Source organism: Oncorhynchus mykiss, chromosome 27 (assembly GCF_013265735.2).
Source record: "Oncorhynchus mykiss isolate Arlee chromosome 27, USDA_OmykA_1.1, whole genome shotgun sequence".
In the NCBI taxonomy this organism is placed as follows: Eukaryota; Metazoa; Chordata; class Actinopteri; order Salmoniformes; family Salmonidae; genus Oncorhynchus; species Oncorhynchus mykiss.
In genome coordinates, this window is record NC_048591.1 from 34,950,914 (window position 1) to 34,969,988 (window position 19,075).

Below are 19,075 nucleotides of genomic sequence, written 5' to 3' on the forward strand. Positions count from 1 at the left end.
ATCTCTCTCCCTCTCTCTCTCTGTCGTGATTATAGTGGCTGGTTCAGAGTGACATTCATTTGTTTCATTATAGAATGGATGTTTCGGCGGTTGTCGTTCTTCGCGTTCAATGATACCGAATTCCTAGCTGCAGACTAGTAATTAATATCAAAGACTTGTTCTTATTCTGTCAGTATCGATAGTCTAAGAGTTTAACCACGTGGTATGGTTAAAAGATTCAGCAATGGCCTACAACCTAGAGAAAAACATGATCTGCAACCTTTAGCCATCTCGTAATTGAGGTAAGCTCGGTCTGCTGATCGAAAACCCGAGTGGGGGTTTTATTCGGAATGGCAGAAAAGGGCTGTCCCAGGATGTCTGACCCTAACTGGGCTCAGGTGCGTCCTCTGATTTAGTTCAAATCCAATTCCCTTTTTGAGTTTTCCTTCATTAAACAGTCCAACATCATATTGTAAAATTGTGTAAACAGTATCATACTCACTCATTCATCTTATACAACAATTAGATGTAATATATATCTGGGGCTATTATAAAAACCGCGTTATGGTAATGTGGCCACACAGCCTCCCATGACCTTCCCCAAGTTGTGACAAACGGACCAGTTGGTAGCTGGATTCTTCACCGATCTTTTATACTTTCTCTGGAACATGAAATTTGTTCATACCTCAAGTTCTGTGAGGTGAAAGGATTTCCTTTGTCCTCTATGAAAATCTACTATCTCTATACTGTGTGTCCATGATGAGATCCTCAGGAATTTATGAAGTCTCTCTGACCACAGCAACCTAGTTGAAGGAGGAAAAAGGGAGGCAGGGAGAGGGGGATGGGGCTTGCTATACCCAAAGAGGCCAACGTCAGGACAATACCAATGTGTACGCGACCAATACACTTTTATTTGATGGTATTTAACACTCCCAGTACTTATTAGCCCCCTGTTTTTAATTCCTTGGGGGGAGTAAATGAAAGTACACGTCATGAAGCAGGGTGAGACACAGAACTGGGCTCAGATTCTACCTCATGTCTATTTTATGTAGTGTAAAAAGACAAAAACCTCAAAGGAAAGTGTAATATGTCAAAGGTAGTCTAAAGTTATGGTAAAACCACTATTTTAGACAACAAGCTATGAGACATTCAGCAGACAAAGTTAAATTAAAGGCAAAGAGGTCATCGCCATCTTGATGGTCTCCCATAGCAGCTAGCCAGATTTACAAACCAGATTAACATATTAAGAGGGCCAAATACCTATCTTTTTTTGTTGATAAGTTTAATGAAATAAAAATGTGTGTCTTTGAATACTTTGTGTTTTGTGTAGACATTTTGCATCATTACATAATGATTTAAGTAAATAAACGACAAAGAACAAGAGAAAACACTCATAAACCCTGTGGGGATCATTTACTTAGGGAGTAAGGTCAGGTGTATAATTATGTCACATGGGTATCAACAGTTATTATAAATTGGACACTGCAAGTGTCCATGTCAGACATCAGATTTGGTAAGCCCTGATTTACTTCCATGCGGATCTGGAGTTACATTGCATGTCTTAATCGCTCATGTTATGCATCTTCTTGATGTGTTTTCTGAATATATTTTGAATCTGAATGTGATGGAATATGTTCTCTAATCTTTAGATGACAACATTGGATATGTTTAGTCCATTATACAAGACTCCATTGAAAGGCTTACTGTGAGGTGCAGCTTTTGTATTGACATGCCCCACTATGGGGCGAAAATAGATTGTTCTCTGTGCGATTGCTGAATAACAGTCATTCATTATTTTTTTTATTATTCATTAAATGTCTTTATATCTTGAAATGAATATGTAGTGGGACATATAATGTGATCAATAATTTGGTATCATGTGTAATATCAATAAGATAATGTGATGTTAAAACATACCGGTGCGTTAGGAGAGATATGTACATTAACCTATATGATACATATTGCACTGATGTCCTGATACTTTCCCATGTAAAACGTTTAGTCTCAACAAGAGAAATGTATGAAGTTGTATGAATTGGTACAACCAATTGTTTTACTTAGTTTTTACCTAGTATTGTTAACCCAACTTGATTTTTTGAGCTGTGTTTTAAAAATGCAAGGCAACAGAGTAATTTAAGCTAACTAAAATCAAATTGAGATGACAAAACTTAACTTCTAGGTTTTCAGCTAACATATTCATTTGGATTTAAACAAAGTATTCAATAATTATTCTAATCTGTTACTTTCACAGGTTGCTGTCTCTACTAGACCATCATCATGTCAGTGAGGAATCACAGCTTTGTGACAGAGTTTGTCATCGTTGGTTTCCCTGGACTTCAGCCAGAGTTCTACGGTCTTGCCTCAGCTGTATTATTGATTGTTTATTCTTGCACTTTAATAGGAAATTTTGCTGTTCTTATCTTGTTTGCAACTCCTAACATTCTCCAGAAACCGATGTATATTATCATTTTGAATCTGGTCGTGTCAGACGTGCTATTCAGCACCACCACTTTACCAAAGATTATTGCCAGGTATTGGTTTCAGGCAGGGGCAATTTCTTTCATTGGTTGTTTTTTGCAAATGTACTTAGTTCACTATTTTGGATCCGTAACTAGCTTTCTCCTATTGATAATGGCTTTAGACAGATATGTAGCAATATGTTTCCCACTCAGATACCCAATGATTATCAAAAACTCCACTATTCATATACTCAATGCTACTGCATGGATTGTTGCAAAAGCCTGCCCATTGATGTTGGTAATTAGGGCCTATCCTCTTCCTTACTGTGACTCAAACACAATCTCGCAGTGCTTCTGTGATCATATTTCTATAACAAAGCTTGCATGCACTGATAGGGCCCCTTATAGTTTTCCTGCTTTTGTTACAGCAATGGTGGTATTACTGGGACCGCTAGTCTTTATTATATTCTCATATTGCTCTATTATTGTGGCAGTTCTTCAGATTGCGAGCCCCCAAGGCCGCCTCAAAACCCTTTCTACCTGCAGTGGTCAGCTGATCATCATTGCCCTGTATTATCTCCCCAGGTGTTTTATTTATCTGTCCAGTAATATCGGCATTAGATTCAGCACTGATTTACATATTGTTATTATCATGTCGTATAGCCTGCTCCCTCCTATGATCAATCCACTGATATACTGTTTCAAGACAAAAGATATGAAACAGACCTTGATGAAAAAATTCAAGAAGTCAACTGCTCCATAAAAAGAGAATGTCTTTGCTGTTCTGTTATTATGTTTAGAAATACTTGTCCCTACAAGAATACCAACTGAGTACCATATCCTAAATTGACATCCAAAATGGACATATAAAGGGAAAGGAAAAGGGGGATACCTAGTCAGTTGCACAACTGAATGCCTTCAATTGAAATGTGTCTTCTGCATTTAACCCAACCCCTCTGAATCAGAGAGGTGCGGAGGGCTGCCTATATAAGGCCCTGCCTCTGTGTAGCAGTAGATAACTTCCTTGTTAGATTGGCACAGATATAGCATTTAGTGTTTATTGTTGGACAAAGATTATTATGTATTTAGTTATTTCAAATATAGTTGTTTCTGATATTGTCTTTAGTACAACCACATTACTCAAGATTATTGCCAGTTATAGCCAATGATTACATTTGTTTTGAATCAGTTTCTTTTATTCATTTCAGAAGTTCCTACAACAATATGAACTGATTACCAAATCTTACCTTGAAATTGAAAACTTACATTCAGTACCTTTAGAAAGTCTACACACCCCTTTACGTTTCCCACACTTTGTTGTGTTACAACCAGGGGGGGGGGGGGGGGGTCACTGGCCTACACCATACCCCATAATGTCAAAGTGGACTTATGTTTTTTGAAATATGTACAATAAAAGCTGTAATGTCTTGAGTCAATAAGTATTCAAACCCTTTGTTATGTCAAGGCTAAAACAAGTTCAGGAGTGAACATGTGCTTAACGAGTCACTTAATAAGTCACATGGATTCACTCTGTGTGCAATAATAGTGTTGAGCATGATTTTTGATTGACTACCTCATCTCTGTACCCCACACATACAATTATCTGTAAGGTCCCTCTGTCAACACACAGATTCAACCCGAAAGTGCAGGGAGGTTTTCCAATGTGTTGCAAAGAAGCGCACCTATTGGTAGATGGGTAAAGAAAAGCTGACATTAAATATCCATTTGAGCATGGTGAAGTTATTAACTACACTTTGGATGGTTTATCAATACACCCAGTCACTACAAAGATACAGGCAACCTTCATAACTCAGTTGCCGGAGAGGAAGGAAATCGCTCAGGGATTTCACCATGAGGCCAATGGTGACTAAAACAGTTACAGGGTTTAGTGGTTGTGATAGGAGAAAACTGAGGATCGATCAACAGCATTGTAGTTACTCAACAATACTAGCCTAATTGACAGAGTGAAAAGAAGGAGGCATGTACATAATACAAATATTCCAAAACATGCATCCTGTTTGAAACAAGGCACTAAAGTAATACTGCAAAAAATGTGGCAAAGCAAATAACCTTTTGTCCTGAATACAAAGTGTTATGTTTGGGGCAAATCCACTAAGTACTACTCTCCCTATTTTCAAGCATAATGGTGGCTGCATCATGTTTTGGGCATGCTTGTTATCGTTAAGGACTGGAGAGTTTTTCAGGATAAAATAAATGTAATGGAACTAAGCACAGGCAAAATCCTAGAGGATAACTTGGTTCAGAATGCTTTCCACCAGACACTGTGAGATGAATTCACCATTCAGCAGGACAATAACCTAAAATACCAAGCTAAATTTACACTGGAGTTGCTTACCAAGAAAACAGAGAATGTTCCTGAATGGCCGAGTTACAGTTTTGGCTTAAAATTGATTGAGAATCTATGGCAAGACCTGAAAATGTTTGTCTCGCACTTGCTAGGTTTCCAATTGGTGAAAGAGTTGCATGTGAATACTCTTAAATCCGCATGAAAACGATCTGCACATTTTCCCACCAGAGATGTTTCTATGGCATAGTGCACATGAAAACGATCTGCACATTTTCCCACCAGAGATGTTTCTATGGCATAGTGCACATGAAAACGATCTGCACATTTTCCCACCAGAGATGTTTCTATGGCATAGTGCACATACAATACCCTTTGAGGTTAAATTCCCATCTACCAATCAAATAAATACAAGTTAAATGGGTTTCCATGGCATTTTCAACTCTTCAGATGATTTTGTTATATAGTGAGTGTGCTATACCAATCTGTGCACTTTTGGCTAGAGTGCACATACAGCCTACATGATGAGATTATTATTATGGACAAAAGAGCAAGATCATTTTTACTTGTCAAATGCCAGCTAAGCATCAATTATCATGTCACCAGAATAAGACCCTCAATATTTTTGGGAAAGGAGAATCAAGCTCCTCATCTTGCACTTTCACCTCCTTGTGAAGTTCATCATCATTTATTTAATCTGTAGCCTAATTGTCACGTTCGTCATAACGAGGAGACCAAGGCACAGCGTGATAAGAATACATACTTTTAATAAAGAAAGAACACAAAATAAACAACACAAAATGAGCCGCTATATAAACCAAGTGCTGACAGGCAACTACACACAGACAATAACCCACAAACCAAAATGGAAAATGACAACCTAATTAGGATCCCCAATCAGAGACAACGATAAACAGCTGCCTCTGATTGGGAACCAATTCAGGCCACCATAGACCTACATATACCTAGACATACAAACCCCTATAGATATACAAAAACCCTAGACAGGACAAAAACACCATGACAATACAAAAAATAAACCAACCACCCTTGTCACACCCTGACCTAACCAAAATATTAAAGAAAACAAAGATAACTAAGGTCAGGGTGACACTAATAAACTGCATGCTTTCCGGACTAGTCGCAGTGTGAGGTCCACACAACAAGTCATCATGTGACTCCAAGTTTACTTCGATATGATGGTTATTATAACAATATTTACGCATAAAAGCGTTTCCACAGACATTTCTCGCATAATTCATTTTACTGACTCAATAGAATCTGACAAAAAATCCCACCCGTCTAGAGTACTTTGTTTTGTTGCATTTTGGAAAGTTTACCGAAAATTATTCCAGGCCTGTCATGTGTCAATATATTACTTATCTGACATGTACTTTACTTGCATAAGAATTTTGGATGGAAACATGGTTGAAGAATGAAGAATTTTGGATGGAAACATGGTTGAAGAATGAAGAATTTTGGATGGAAACATGGTTGAAGAATGAAGAATTTTGGATGGAAACATGGTTGAAGAATGAAGAATTTTGGATGGAAACATGGTTGAAGAATGAAGAATTTTGGATGGAAACATGGTTGAAGAATGAAGAATTTTGGATGGAAACATGGTTGAAGAATGAAGAATTTTGGATGGAAACATGGTTGAAGAATGAAGAATTTTGGATGGAAACATGGTTGAAGAATGAAGAATTTTGGATGGAAACATGGTTGAAGAATGAAGAATTTTGGATGGAAACATGGTTGAAGAATGAAGAATTTTGGATGGAAACATGGTTGAAGAATGAAGAATTTTGGATGGAAACATGGTTGAAGAATGAAGAATTTTGGATGGAAACATGGGCAAATGTTGCACAATCCAGGTGTGGAAAGCTCTTAGAAACTTACCCAGAAGACTCACAGCTGTATTATCTGCCAAAGGTGCTTCTACAAAGTATTGACTCAGAGGTGTGAATACTAATGTAAATTAGATATATTTCTTTATTCCATTTTCAATATATATATATATTTTTAAAAAGCTTTGTCATTATGGGGTGTTGTGTGTAGATGGCTGAGAAAAAAAAACTAAAATCAATTTTTAATTCAGGATGTAACACAAATAAATGTGGAATAAATCAAGTGGTATGAATCATTTCTGAAGGAACTGGACAGGGCCCTGATTCTGTGTAACCTGCTCACTTGGGAATACATGTAGTTATATTGAAACCGATACAGCATCTACAGTTTATTGTTGTAGAAAGAGTACTGTGTTAACTCAATAGGTAGTTTTTCCCCTTGTTGCTTTGCCCTCTACAGAACTTGTCAACGTTATCATAAATGATTCGGTCACTAAATAGATCAATTGTAAGCATACAGATCATTGGTATACGTCAAGTTAGGATTCGACACTACAGTACATGAACAATACTAGGTTTGATTTGGTATGACAAAAACCTGATAAAAATACTTCTGCTGCTGTAGGTTGTAATGATGATTCATTTAATGTTCATTTCTTCCAGTGTGTTGGTTCTAAGAGAACTCCACATCACCATTGTCTGAGGGGAATCACAGCTTTGTGAGAGAGTTTGTCATCGTTGGTTTCCCTGGACTTCAGCCAGAGTTCCACGGTCTTCCCTCTGCTGCATTATTCCTTGTTGATTGTTGAACTTTAATAGGAAATGTTCAAATCAAATCAAATTGTATTAGTCACATGTGCCGAATACAACAGTTGAAATGCTTACTTACGAGCCCCTAACCAACAATGCAGTTTCAAAAAATGCAGATAAGAATAAGACATAAAAGTAACAAGTAATTAAAGAGCAGCAGTGAAATAACAATAGCGAGACTATATACAGGGGGGTACCGATACAGAGTCAATGTGCAGGGGCACCAGTTAGTTAAGGTAGTATGTACTGGTGGTAGAGTTATTCAAGTGACTATGCATAGATGACAACAGTGAGTGGCAGTGGTGTAAAGGGAGGGGTGGGGGGGCATGGCAAATAGTCTGGGTAGCCATTTGACTAGATGTTCAGGAGTCTTATGGCTTGGAAGTAGAAGCTGTTTAGAAGAATCTTGGACCTAGACTTGGCACTCCGGTACAGTTTGCCGTGCTGTAGCAGAGAGAACAGTCTATGACTAGGGTAACAATTTTTAGGGCCTTCCTCTGACATCTCCAGGTATAGAGAAGCTTGGCAGGAAGCTTGGCCCAAGTGATGTACTGGGCCGTTCTCACTACCCTCTGTAGTGCCTTGCGGTCGGAGGCCGAGCAGTTGCCATACCAGGCAATGATGCAACCAGTCAGGGTGTTCTCGATGGTGCAGCTGTAGAATCTGTAGGATATGAGGACCCATGCCAAATATGTTCAGTCTCCTGAGGGGGAAAATGTTTAGTCGTGCCCTCTTCACGACTGTCTTGGTGTGCTTGGACCATGTTAGTTTGTTGGTGATGTGTACACCAAGGAACTTGAAGCTCTCAACCTGCTCCACTACAGCCCCGTCGATGAGAATGGGGTATGCTCGGTCCTCTTTTTCCTGTAGTCCACAATCATCTCCTTTGTCTTGATCAAGTTGAGGGAGAGATTGTTGTCCTGGCACCACACGGCCAGGTCTCAGACCTCCTCCCAAAAGGCTGTCTCGTCGTTGTCGGTGATCATGGGCGAACAGGGAGACCAGGAGGGGACTGAGCACGCACCCCTGAGGGGCCCCCGTGTTGAGGATCAGCGTGGCGGATGTGTTGTTACCTACCCTTACCAACTGGAGGTGGCCTGTCAGGAAGTCCAGGATCCAGTTGCAGAGGGAGGTGTTTAGTCCCAGGGTCCTTAGCTTATTGATGAGCTTTGAGGGCACTATGGTGTTGAACGCTGAGCTGTAATCAATGAATCACATTCTCACATAGGTGTTCCTTTTGTCCAGGTGTGAAAGGGCAGTATGGAGTGCAATAGATATTGCATCATCTGTGGATCTGTTGGGGCAGTATGCAAATTGGAGTGGGTCTAGGGTTTCTGGGATGATGGTGTTAATGTGAGCCATGACCAGCCTTTCAAGGCAGGTTACCTTAGTGTTCTTCGGCACAGGGACTGTGGTGGTCTGCTTGAAACATGTTGGTGTGTGTGTCCATCCTAGTAGCACATATTAACTCCATCCTAGTAGCACATATTAACTCCATCCTAGTAGCACAGTGGACCAATTCTAATTCTACTCTCACTGATGCCGTGTCACAAGAAAATAAAAAATATTTTTCCATGATTAATGCCTAAGGAAATGAATTTCCATGTGTCCTATCTGTGATTTTTTTTAAAGTTAACCCACACAAAGCTAGAAGTGTTATTGAAAGTCATTAGAGCAGCCGAGGCACCAACACCACGGACAATCGGACAAGTTTTATTCAACATTTCAGCTTGTAGAGGACCATTTCCAGAATCGAACACTGTCACACGGCAGGTACTGGTAGCCTAGCAGTTAAGACCAGGAACCGACAGGTCGCTGGTTGGAGTCCCCGAGCCGACTAGGTGACGTGCCCTTGAGCATGGCATTTAACACTAAATGTTCATGTAAATTGCTTTCAATAAGAACATCTGCTGAATTACACAAAGTGTTCCAGGTGGTGTATTAGAAATTCACCGTCTGGTCCCCAGGCAACCAATCAACCAACTGTCAGTGGCTGTGCAGGTATGAGTCACTGGCTGATGGCTGTTGTTTAACTTGCTTGTCTTTCATTGCAGAAAGCCCTGAGGCACAGGAGAGTGAAGCATTATGGTTACTAGTTTCGCTACAACAAAACAACATTGTGGACAAAAACAAACCGTTACCTGGAGGTGTTTGTGTCTCTCAGTCCCTATGACCATGATTGCAGTGTTGGAATATACTCTCAGTGAATATACTCTCAATGTTTGTGGTCCTGTTCCCAGGTCTTCTCCAGGTGTGTGTCCCTGTGCTGGAGAAGTGTGTGAGGCACAGACACACAGACGTCATGCCAGACCAGCTGACTGTGAACCAGTACCATTCTGGACAAGTTGAGTGTAATCTCATCTCATCCAGCAGCTGTAGTACTCTCCTTAACCACACAGAGGCAGCAGAGCTCTGCATTCAGAAAGTAGAGGGCAGTAAAGGCAGTATCAATGCTGTTGTGGAATCAAACTAGTGTGTTGAACTGGAAATGAACAGTTATTCAGAGGTCATTTACAAACCATTATACTTGTTGGTGTTTGGATAACTAATGTTAGTAGTGCTGATGTTTTAAGGTATACCATTAAGGCAATGGTTTATTTGTGTTCTTGTTGTCAGGTATTCCTCCTCATGTGGACATTCACACTGCCTTTGAAGACCTCTCCCTCAGCCTGGGGGCTATGGTACATCTACATTGTGTGTGTGTGTGTGTGTGTGTGTGTGTGTGTGTGTGTGTGTGTGTGTGTGTGTGTGTGTGTGTGTGTGTGTGTGTGTGTGTGTGTGTGTGTGTGTGTGTGTGTGTGTGTTGAGTGGACCGGGGGACAGGGACAGTGAGGGTAGAGTTGGTGATGGGGGATGGGGACTGTGAGTGTAGGGTAGATGATGGAGACGGGGGACAGGGGCAGTGAGGGTAGGGTAGATAATGGGGATAGTGGAAGGGGACAGTGAGGGTAGGGTAGATGATGAGGGTAGGTAGATGATGGGGACGGGAGGACGGGGACTGTGAGGGTAGAATAGATGATGGGGACGGGGGGGACAGGGGCTGTGAGGGCAGAGTAGATGATGGGGACGGGGGGACAGGGGCTGTGAGGGCAGAGTAGATGATGGGGACGGGGGGACAGGGGCTGTGAGGACAGAGTAGATGATGGGGACGGGGGGACAGGGGCTGTGAGGGCAGAGTAGATGATGGGGACGGGGGATGGGGGACGGGGACTGTGAGGGTAGGGTAGATAATGGGGAAGTGGAAGGGGACAGTGAGGGTATGGTAGATGATGGGGATGGGCGGACAGGGACAGTGAGGGTAGAGTAGATGATGGGGACAGGGGGACAGGGGCTGTGAGGGCAGAGTAGCTGATGGGGACGGGGGATGGGGGACGGGGACTGTGAGGGTAGGGTAGATAATGGGGATGGGGACTGTGAGGGTAGGGTACATGATGAGGATAGGGGGACGGAGACAGTGAGGGAGGGTAGATGATGAGGGTAGGGTCGATGATTGGGGCGGGGGTACGGGGACTGCGAGGGTAGGGTAGATGATGAGGACAGGGGAACTGGGACTGAGGGTAGGGTGGATGATGGGGACGGGGGACGGGGACTGTGAGGGTAGGTTGGATGATGGAAATGGGGGACGGGGACTCTGAGGGTAGGGTAGATGATGGGGACGGGGGACAGGGACAGTGAGTGTAGGGTATATGATGGGGATGGGGGACTGCAACAGTGAGGTAGGGTAGATGATGGGGATGGGGGACTGGGACATTGAGGGTAGGGTAGATGATGGGTATAGTGGAATGGGACAGTGAGAGTAGGGTAGATGATGGGGATGGGGGATGGGAACAGTGAGGGTAGGGTAGATGATGGGGACGGGGGGGGACAGTGAGGGTAGGGTAGATGACGGGGACGGGGGGGACAGTGAGGGTAGGGAAGGGAGAGATGGGGGAAGGAGTGAGAGTGACGGTGGATGGAGAGAAGGAGAGAGAGAAAGTTGGGGAGGGAAAGAGAGGGATAGGATGGAGAGAGAGATGGGTGAAAGAGAGAGATGGGAAGGGAGAGAGAGAGAGAGAGAGAGAGAGAAAGAGAGAGATGGGGAGGGAGAGAGAGAGAGAGAGAGAGAGAGAGAGAGAGAGAGAGATGGGGCAGTAGCAAGATGAGGGATGGAGAGAGAGATGGGTGAAAGAGAGAGATGGGAAGGAAGGGAGAGAGAGAGATGGGGAGGGAGAGAGATGGGGAGGGAGAGAGAGAGAGAGAGAGAGAGAGAGAGAGAGCGAGAGAGAGAGAGAGAGAGAGAGATGGTGAGGGAAAGAGCAATGGGAAAGGGAGCGAGAGAGAGAGGTGGGGAGGTAGAGAGATGGGGGGAGAGAGAGAGAGAGAGAGAGAGAGAGAGAGAGAGAGAGAGAGAGAGAGAGATGGTGAGGGAAAGAGCAATGGGAAAGGGAGCGAGAGAGAGAGGTGTGAGGGGGAGAGAAAGAGAGGTGGGGGGATAGAGAGATGAGGGATGGAGAGTGATGGGACAGACAGCTGGGTGTGGGAGAGATGGGGAGGGAGAGAGAGTGATGAGGGATGGAGAGAGGGAGAGATGGGGGATGGAGAGAGAGCGATGGGATGGAGAGACCTTGTCCATAGACGGTTTACAAGGTAAGGAAACCAATATCATTTTGTAATTTGGGTGATGAGGAAAAAGAGCTGGGGCAGGGAGAGATGGAGAGGGAGAGAGAGACCAAGATGAGGGAGGGAGAGGGAGCGGGAGAGGGAGAGGGATAGACATAGAGCGAGATGGGGAGGGATGGAGAGACCTATGGACCCACATGTACGAGAGATGGAGGGGGAGATGAGAATGGAGTAACAGAGAGAGATGGGGAGGGAGAAATAGAGCTGTGGAGAGAGAGAGAGATGATACTTTTGGACTCACTGTTAAGAGAGAGATGTAAATGGAGAGAAGGAGAGACAGAGTTGGAAAGAGAGTGGGGGTAAAGGTTTCAGGATTTCTGCCACAAATGTTAGTATGTGTAAACATTGCCATGGACACCAAGTCATGGATTGGATTAACTCCATGGAGATTGGAGCGGGAGGGCCTGGAGGTGGAACCAACAGGGCCCATTCTGGACGCCCGCGGGCAGCCAGCAGGTTGTCTAGTCGGATGGACATGTCAATAAGTTCGTAGAGGGAGAAGGTGGTGTCCCGACAAGCTAGCTCCCTGCGGACGTCCTCCTGGAGGCTACAGCGATAGTGGTCCATCAGGGCCCTGTAGTTCCACCCCGCCCCGGCGGCCAAGGTCCAGAACTGCAGGGCAAAGTCCTGTTGTTCCACCCCGCCCCGGCAGCCAAGGTCCGGAACTCCAGAGCAAAGTCCTGCACTCCTCGTCTCCTGAAGCAGGTGAAACAGCCATTCACCCGCAGCTCGGCCCTCCCGTGGGTGGTCGAACACGGCCCGGAACCTACGGGTGAACTCAGGGTAGTGGTCCCTCGCCGAGTCTGGGCCATTCCACACTGCGTTGGCCCACTCCAGGGTACGGCCCGTCAGAGAGGAGACGAAGACGCTAACGCTCTCCTCCCCCGAGGGAGTCGGACAAACGGTAGCCATGTACAGCTCCAGCTGTAGTAAGAACCCCTGGGAACCAGCCGCCATTCAATCGTACTCCCTGGAGAGCACCAGACGCAGAGCACCGGATCCGGATGCTGGAGGAGGGGTAGGTGATGCTGGCAGAAGGGGAGCTGGGGGTGAGGTAGGGAGGCCACTCCTCTCCCATCGGTCCATCCTCTCCATCATCTGGTCCATTGCCGACCCAATACGGTGGAGAATGGCCGTATGGTGGAGGACTCACTCCTCCATAGATGGGAGAGGAGGTGCAGCTGCTCCTGCTGACTCCATTTGAATGGTGCGGGATTCTGTCACAATCGCCTGGAGTGGTGGGTGCAGAGTCAATTGCAGAGAGCAGAGGATACTGGGAAAAACTGTCTTTACTGGGATTCCCACACGAACGCCCAAAATCATAGGCGATAAACAGACTAACAGAAAATAATACCGCACGGACATAGGCGGGCCTAACATAAATCAAGAAAGGGACAGGTGCAACCAATAAGACCAAACGGACAGAAAAGGAAAAAGAGATCGTTGGCGGCTAGTAGACCGGCGACGACGACCGCCGAGCGCCGCCCGAACAGGCAGGGGAGACACCTTCGTCGTGACAATACATCTTGTGTCTGAGCCGTTGAATTGCGACTCCACTTTGTCCCTGTACCGGCATTTCACTTGGTTGATTGCCTTGCGGAGGGAATATCTACAATGTTTATATTCAGCCAATTCCCAGACCTCTTTCCATGGTTAAATGCAGTGGTTCCTGCTTTCAGTTTTGCGCAAATTCTGCCATCCATCCACAGTTTCTGGTTAGGGTAGGATTTAATAGTCACAGTGGGGTACAGCATCTCCAATGCACTTCTTTACAAACTCACTCACCGAGTCAGCGTATAGGTCGATGTTGTTCTCTGAGGCTGACTGGAACATATTCCGGTCCGTGTGATCAGAACATTCTTGAAGTGTGGATTCCGATTGGCCAGACCAGCATTAAATGGTACCACTGGTACATCTTGTTTGAGTTTCTGCCTATTAGACAGTAGGAGCATGATGGCATCGTGGTCGGATTTGCATTACGAAAGTTAGAGTAGCAGTGATCGAGTGTATTACCCCTGTGCATAGTGCAATCAATATGCTGATAGAAATTCCTTGTCCATAGACTGCTTACAGGGTAATGAAACCAATGGAATTTTGTAATTTCGGTGAACTATCCCTTAAAATGTGTGTTTTCTGTGGTTTTTACATTTGAGTAATTTAGCAGACACTCTTATGCAGAACGACTTCCAGTAGTAAGTGCATACATTTTCATATGTGTTAGTACTGTTCCCCCGTGGGAATTGAACCCACAACCCTGGTGTTGCAAATGCCATGCTCTACCAACTAATAACCCCCAGAAAGTTTGATGTGGTGCCAGCCTGTGACTCAGAATCTCCTGCTGCAGTGACCTCTGGCCTCATTAACCATAGTAACCTCACCCTTAGAGGAGGGGCACCAGGACCTCTCTCACCTTTGTAAGTTGTGCCGCACACCATGTGACTGCAGTGAGCTCCTTGATTTGTAAAGGAGATGGGATTGATGTTTTTGTGTGTCTCTGTGTGTACTGACTGACGCCTGCCATATGGAGGCGGAAATTGGTCACATGTACAAGGGGATCGCTGGTCCCTTCAGCATCACTCGACACTCCCCTTAGCCATGCGTGTGTCACTTCCTGTCTTCCATTGAACCAGAAACCATTCTCGCTGATGTGGGCTCTGGGAATGGAAACTACCTGGGCATCAACCCTGAAGTGATTGCGGTAAGGTGGTCTGTGAGGGTAGTTTATAAATACTAGCATCTTTAAACACTATCAATGGAGGAGAGTGAGTTCTGTTTATTGACCATGCGGCTCTCTCTCTTCTCTCAACTCAATTAGCCTACCATACAAGCTTTTCACAGACTCTCTTTTTTGCTAAATGTTCTCAGCTTTGCGAACCCTGATGAAGGCAATTTACAGTAATAAACGCTACACTATTTTTGTGAAAATGGATTAGGATACCTGCAGATACTCTTCTCCCCCTCAGCCACTCTTATAGTGATAACTTCACTACTTTGAATTGAATGTGAATGTTGACCTTTGTGTGTCTGTCTCTGTGTATAAGCAAGAGTGAATGTACATTTTTGGTGTGTGTGTGTGTGTGTGTGTGTGTGTGTGTGTGTGTGTGTGTGTGTGTGTGTGTGTATGTGTTTGTGTGTGTTTGTGTGTGTTTGTGTGTTTGCACTTGCGCATGATGAAAGAGACTATATGAAATTCTCCTCCAGCCCTGCCCCAGATCCCTCCTTATAGGCTAGAGCGAATTACTCATAGAGCTTAATTACATTTCTCCCCTGAACAAGAGTTTTATTGAAAAAATTATTACTGCTATCAATTTCCCCACTCTCTCCTCTCCTACTCTGCTGTGAGTTATTGTGGCTCGCTAATCTGACTGTAATTTGTCCACTGCTGGTTTTCATTATGTGGAGTAAATTGGATGGCTTTGATAAGGATGAAAATGTCTTCATGAATCTCTCGATGAGGCTTGTGTACAGGCAGGCCAGTAATGGGGAGCTTTATAATCAGTAGTTGTGTCCTTTCCTTTCATTATTTAATCTGAAAACTGTGTAAAAGGAGTAATTACTCCCAGCCCTACCCCCAGCCCCAGCCTTATTCCCAGCCCTACTAACAGCTCTACCCCAAGCTCTACCCTCAGCCCTGCTCCCAGCCCTAACCCAGCCCTACCCCAGCCCTTCTCCCAGCCCCAGCCCTACCCCCAATCTTGCTCCCCAGTTCCAGCCCACCCCCAGCCCCGCTCCCAGCCCTAACCCAGCCCTACCCCAGCCCTTCTCCCAGCCCCAGCCCTACCCCCAATCTTGCTCCCCAGTTCCAGCCCACCCCCAGCCCCGCTCCCAGCCCTAACCCAGCCCTACCCCAGCCCTTCTCCCAGCCCCAGCCCTACCCCCAATCTTGCTCCCCAGTTCCAGCCCACCCCCAGCCCCGCTCCCAGCCCTAACCCAGCCCACCCCCAGCCCTTCTCCCAGCCCCAGCCCTACCCCCAATCTTGCTCCCCAGTTCCAGCCCACCCCCAGCCCCGCTCCCAGCCCTAACCCAGCCCACCCCCAGCCCTTCTCCCAGCCCCAGCCCTACCCCCAATCTTGCTCCCCAGTTCCAGCCCACCCCCAGCCCCGCTCCCAGCCCTAACCCAGCCCACCCCCAGCCCTTCTCCCAGCCCCAGCCCTACCCCCAATCTTGCTCCCCAGTTCCAGCCATGCGCCCAGCCCTAACCCAGCCCTACCCCCAGCCCTACCCCAGCCCCAGCCCTGCTCCCAGCCTTACCCCCAGCCCTGCTCCCAGCCTTACCCCCAGCCCTGCTCCCAGCCCTACCCCAGCCCCGCTCCCAGCCTTACCCCCAGCCCTGCTCCCAGCCCTAACTCAGCCCACCCCCAGCCCTGCTCCCAGCCCTAACCCAGCCCACCCCCAGCCCTGCTCCCAGCCCCGTGTTTCACCGCTACTACCATGTGTTCCAGAAGGGGGAGCTAGAGCTGTTGTATTCGGCACATGTGACATATCAAAATGTGATTTGATTAGAGGAGCTCTGTGTCAGGTTTAGAAGGGTGACCATACAGAGCAGCTACCATGACCAGGTGTGTCATATTGGGGAAAACTGGAGACAGATAAACAAACAGTATCAAGGTTTGAATGAATTAGTTCCCTAAACTGAAAAACATTGAATTCAGAAATAAATTCGCTTTTCACCTCATCAGATAAAGGCAAGACAATTATACGAGGCAATGATGCGTTTTATTGTCTCTGATTATTGTAAATAATAAAGATTGAAAAACATAATGGCCTTCAAATTAATGAGGAAAGTGTCTGTTTGATTTCCTTCACTCCAAATGTATGTATTTAGTTTTAAGTGTTAGAAAAAGCCCCAGGATGTTGAAAGGGAATGGTAACCTTGAAATACACTACATGACCAAAAGTATGTGGACATCTTATTCCAAAATCATTGTCATTAATATGGAGTTGGTCCCCCTTTGCTGCTTGGGAAGGCTTTCCACTAGATGCTGGAACAGACTTGCTTCCATTCAGCCACAAGAGCATTAGTTCAGGCACTGATGTTGGTGGATTAGGCCTGGCTCGCAGTCGGCGTTCCAATTCATCCCACAGATGTTGGATGGGGTTGAGGTCACGGCTCTGTGCAGGCCAGTCAAGTTCTTCCACACCAATCTCGACAAACTATTTCTGTATGGACCTCACTTTGTGCATGGGGGCATTGTCATGCTGAAACAGGAAAGGTCCTTCCCCAAACTGTTGCCACAAAGTTGGAAGCACAGAATTGTCTAGAATGTCATTGTATACCTTCGCATTAAGATTTCCCTTCACTGGTACTTAGGGGCTTAGCCCGAACCATGAAAAACAGCCCCAGAACATTATTCCTCCTCCACCAAACTTTACAGTTGGCACTATACATTCGGGCAGGTAGCGTTCTCCTGGCATCTGCAAAACCCAGATTTGTTCGTCGGACTGACAGATGGTGAAGCGGGATTCATCACTCCAGAGAACGCGTTTCCACTGCTCCAGAGTCCAATGTCAGCAAGCTTGACACTTCTCCAGCCGACGCTTGGCGTGGGGCATTAAATATCTTAGGCTTGTGTGCTGCAGCTCAGCCATGGAAACGCATTTTATGAAGCCCTCGACGAACAGTTCTTATCCTGAGGTTGATTCTAGAGGCAGTTTGGAACTCGGTAGTGAGTGTTGCAACAGAGGACAGACGATTTTTACGCACTACACGCTTCAGCACTCGGCGGTCCCGTTCTGTGTGCTTGTGAGGCCTATCACTTCGCGACTGAGCCGTTGTTGCTCCTAGATGTTCCCACTTCACAATATCAGCTGTTACAGTTGACAGCTCTAGCAAGGCAGACTTTTGGTGAACTGACTGGTTGTAAAGGTGGTATCCTATGACGGTGCCACGTTGAAAGTCACTGAACACTTCAGTAAGGCCATTTTACTACCAATGTTTGTCTTTGGAGATTGCATGGCTGTGTGCTCGATTTTATACACCTGTCAGCAACGGTTGTGGCTGAAATAGCAGAATCCACTAATTTAAAGGGGTATAGTGTATTTGTGTCTTTGTAACATCTGAATAGTTCACTTTACAAAGGTTTCATACCTCCCTTAGACTGAAGAATTTGGTGTTATAGAAACTTTCGTTTTGGGGTAAACTATTCCTTAAGTACCCTTCATTGCCAAGCTGAGTCACTGTAAGTTCTGGTATTTTTAGTGCAGTGTGTTGGTCTGCTGCTGCTGCCATTGCTTCCCAATGCCAGACTAATTCATCTCAATGAGGGCGGTACCAGACAATCACAGAGAGAGGGGCCCCAAATGTCCAGCTGATCAAAAACTGTATGCTCCTCTCTCTCCTCTCTGTCTCTGTCTCTCTCTTGCTCGCTGTCTCCATCTCTCCTCTCCGTCCCTCCCCTTTCTGCTGTTTACTGGGATTGTCGTGGTCACTACACTGCCTCTCTATCACTTTTCTGTTCACTGTTCTATCACTGTTTACTGGGATCGTCGTGGTCACTACACTGCCTCTCTATCACTTTTCTTCCCTCTCCCATCCTCCTCTGTCTTGCTCCTTACTTCACTCTCCCTCTCATTCCCCTATCACTCCCCTCCATATCTGCTACTGCATGGTCCCTGAGCAGCCTGAGTATCAGTATTCAGGAACACATTTGTGCTGTCAGGGAGTCTGGCTCTCTGTAGACAGCACCTGAAATGGACATACGCACCCAACACACTCACACACCCCAATCATAATGAGATAAGGTCCAACAGACAAGTTAAATAGCTGAATGGATCTCGGGGTAATGGGCTCTTGTTCGTGGCAGTGACGGTATCTCAAAGCAGCCCCGTGATAATTGAGAAATGGCTCCCGGTAAATTACCTCTGGGACTGTCTGAGTCCACCGGGACTGAAAAAACAGTTATGTAGTTAAAAGGAGGCTGGAGTCTACCATACCTAGTGTTTTATCTGGCTATTGATTGTTGTGCTGCTGCTGTTGTCTGCCTCAGATAGGCACTTGACATTTTCAGAAAAT

The 19,075-nt window shown here is 45.4% G+C and overlaps 1 protein-coding gene across 1 annotated transcript; it reads left to right on the forward strand.

Moving 5' to 3' along the window:
* Positions 1-2,233: 2,233 nt before the first annotated feature.
* Positions 2,234-3,221, forward strand: rtor1 (odorant receptor-like). The gene is given in 1 exon segment (NM_001124239.2): positions 2,234-3,221. A coding segment is annotated over 1 exon segment (945 nt). The 5' UTR covers positions 2,234-2,256; the 3' UTR covers positions 3,202-3,221.
* The last annotated feature ends 15,854 nt before the right edge of the window (positions 3,222-19,075 follow it).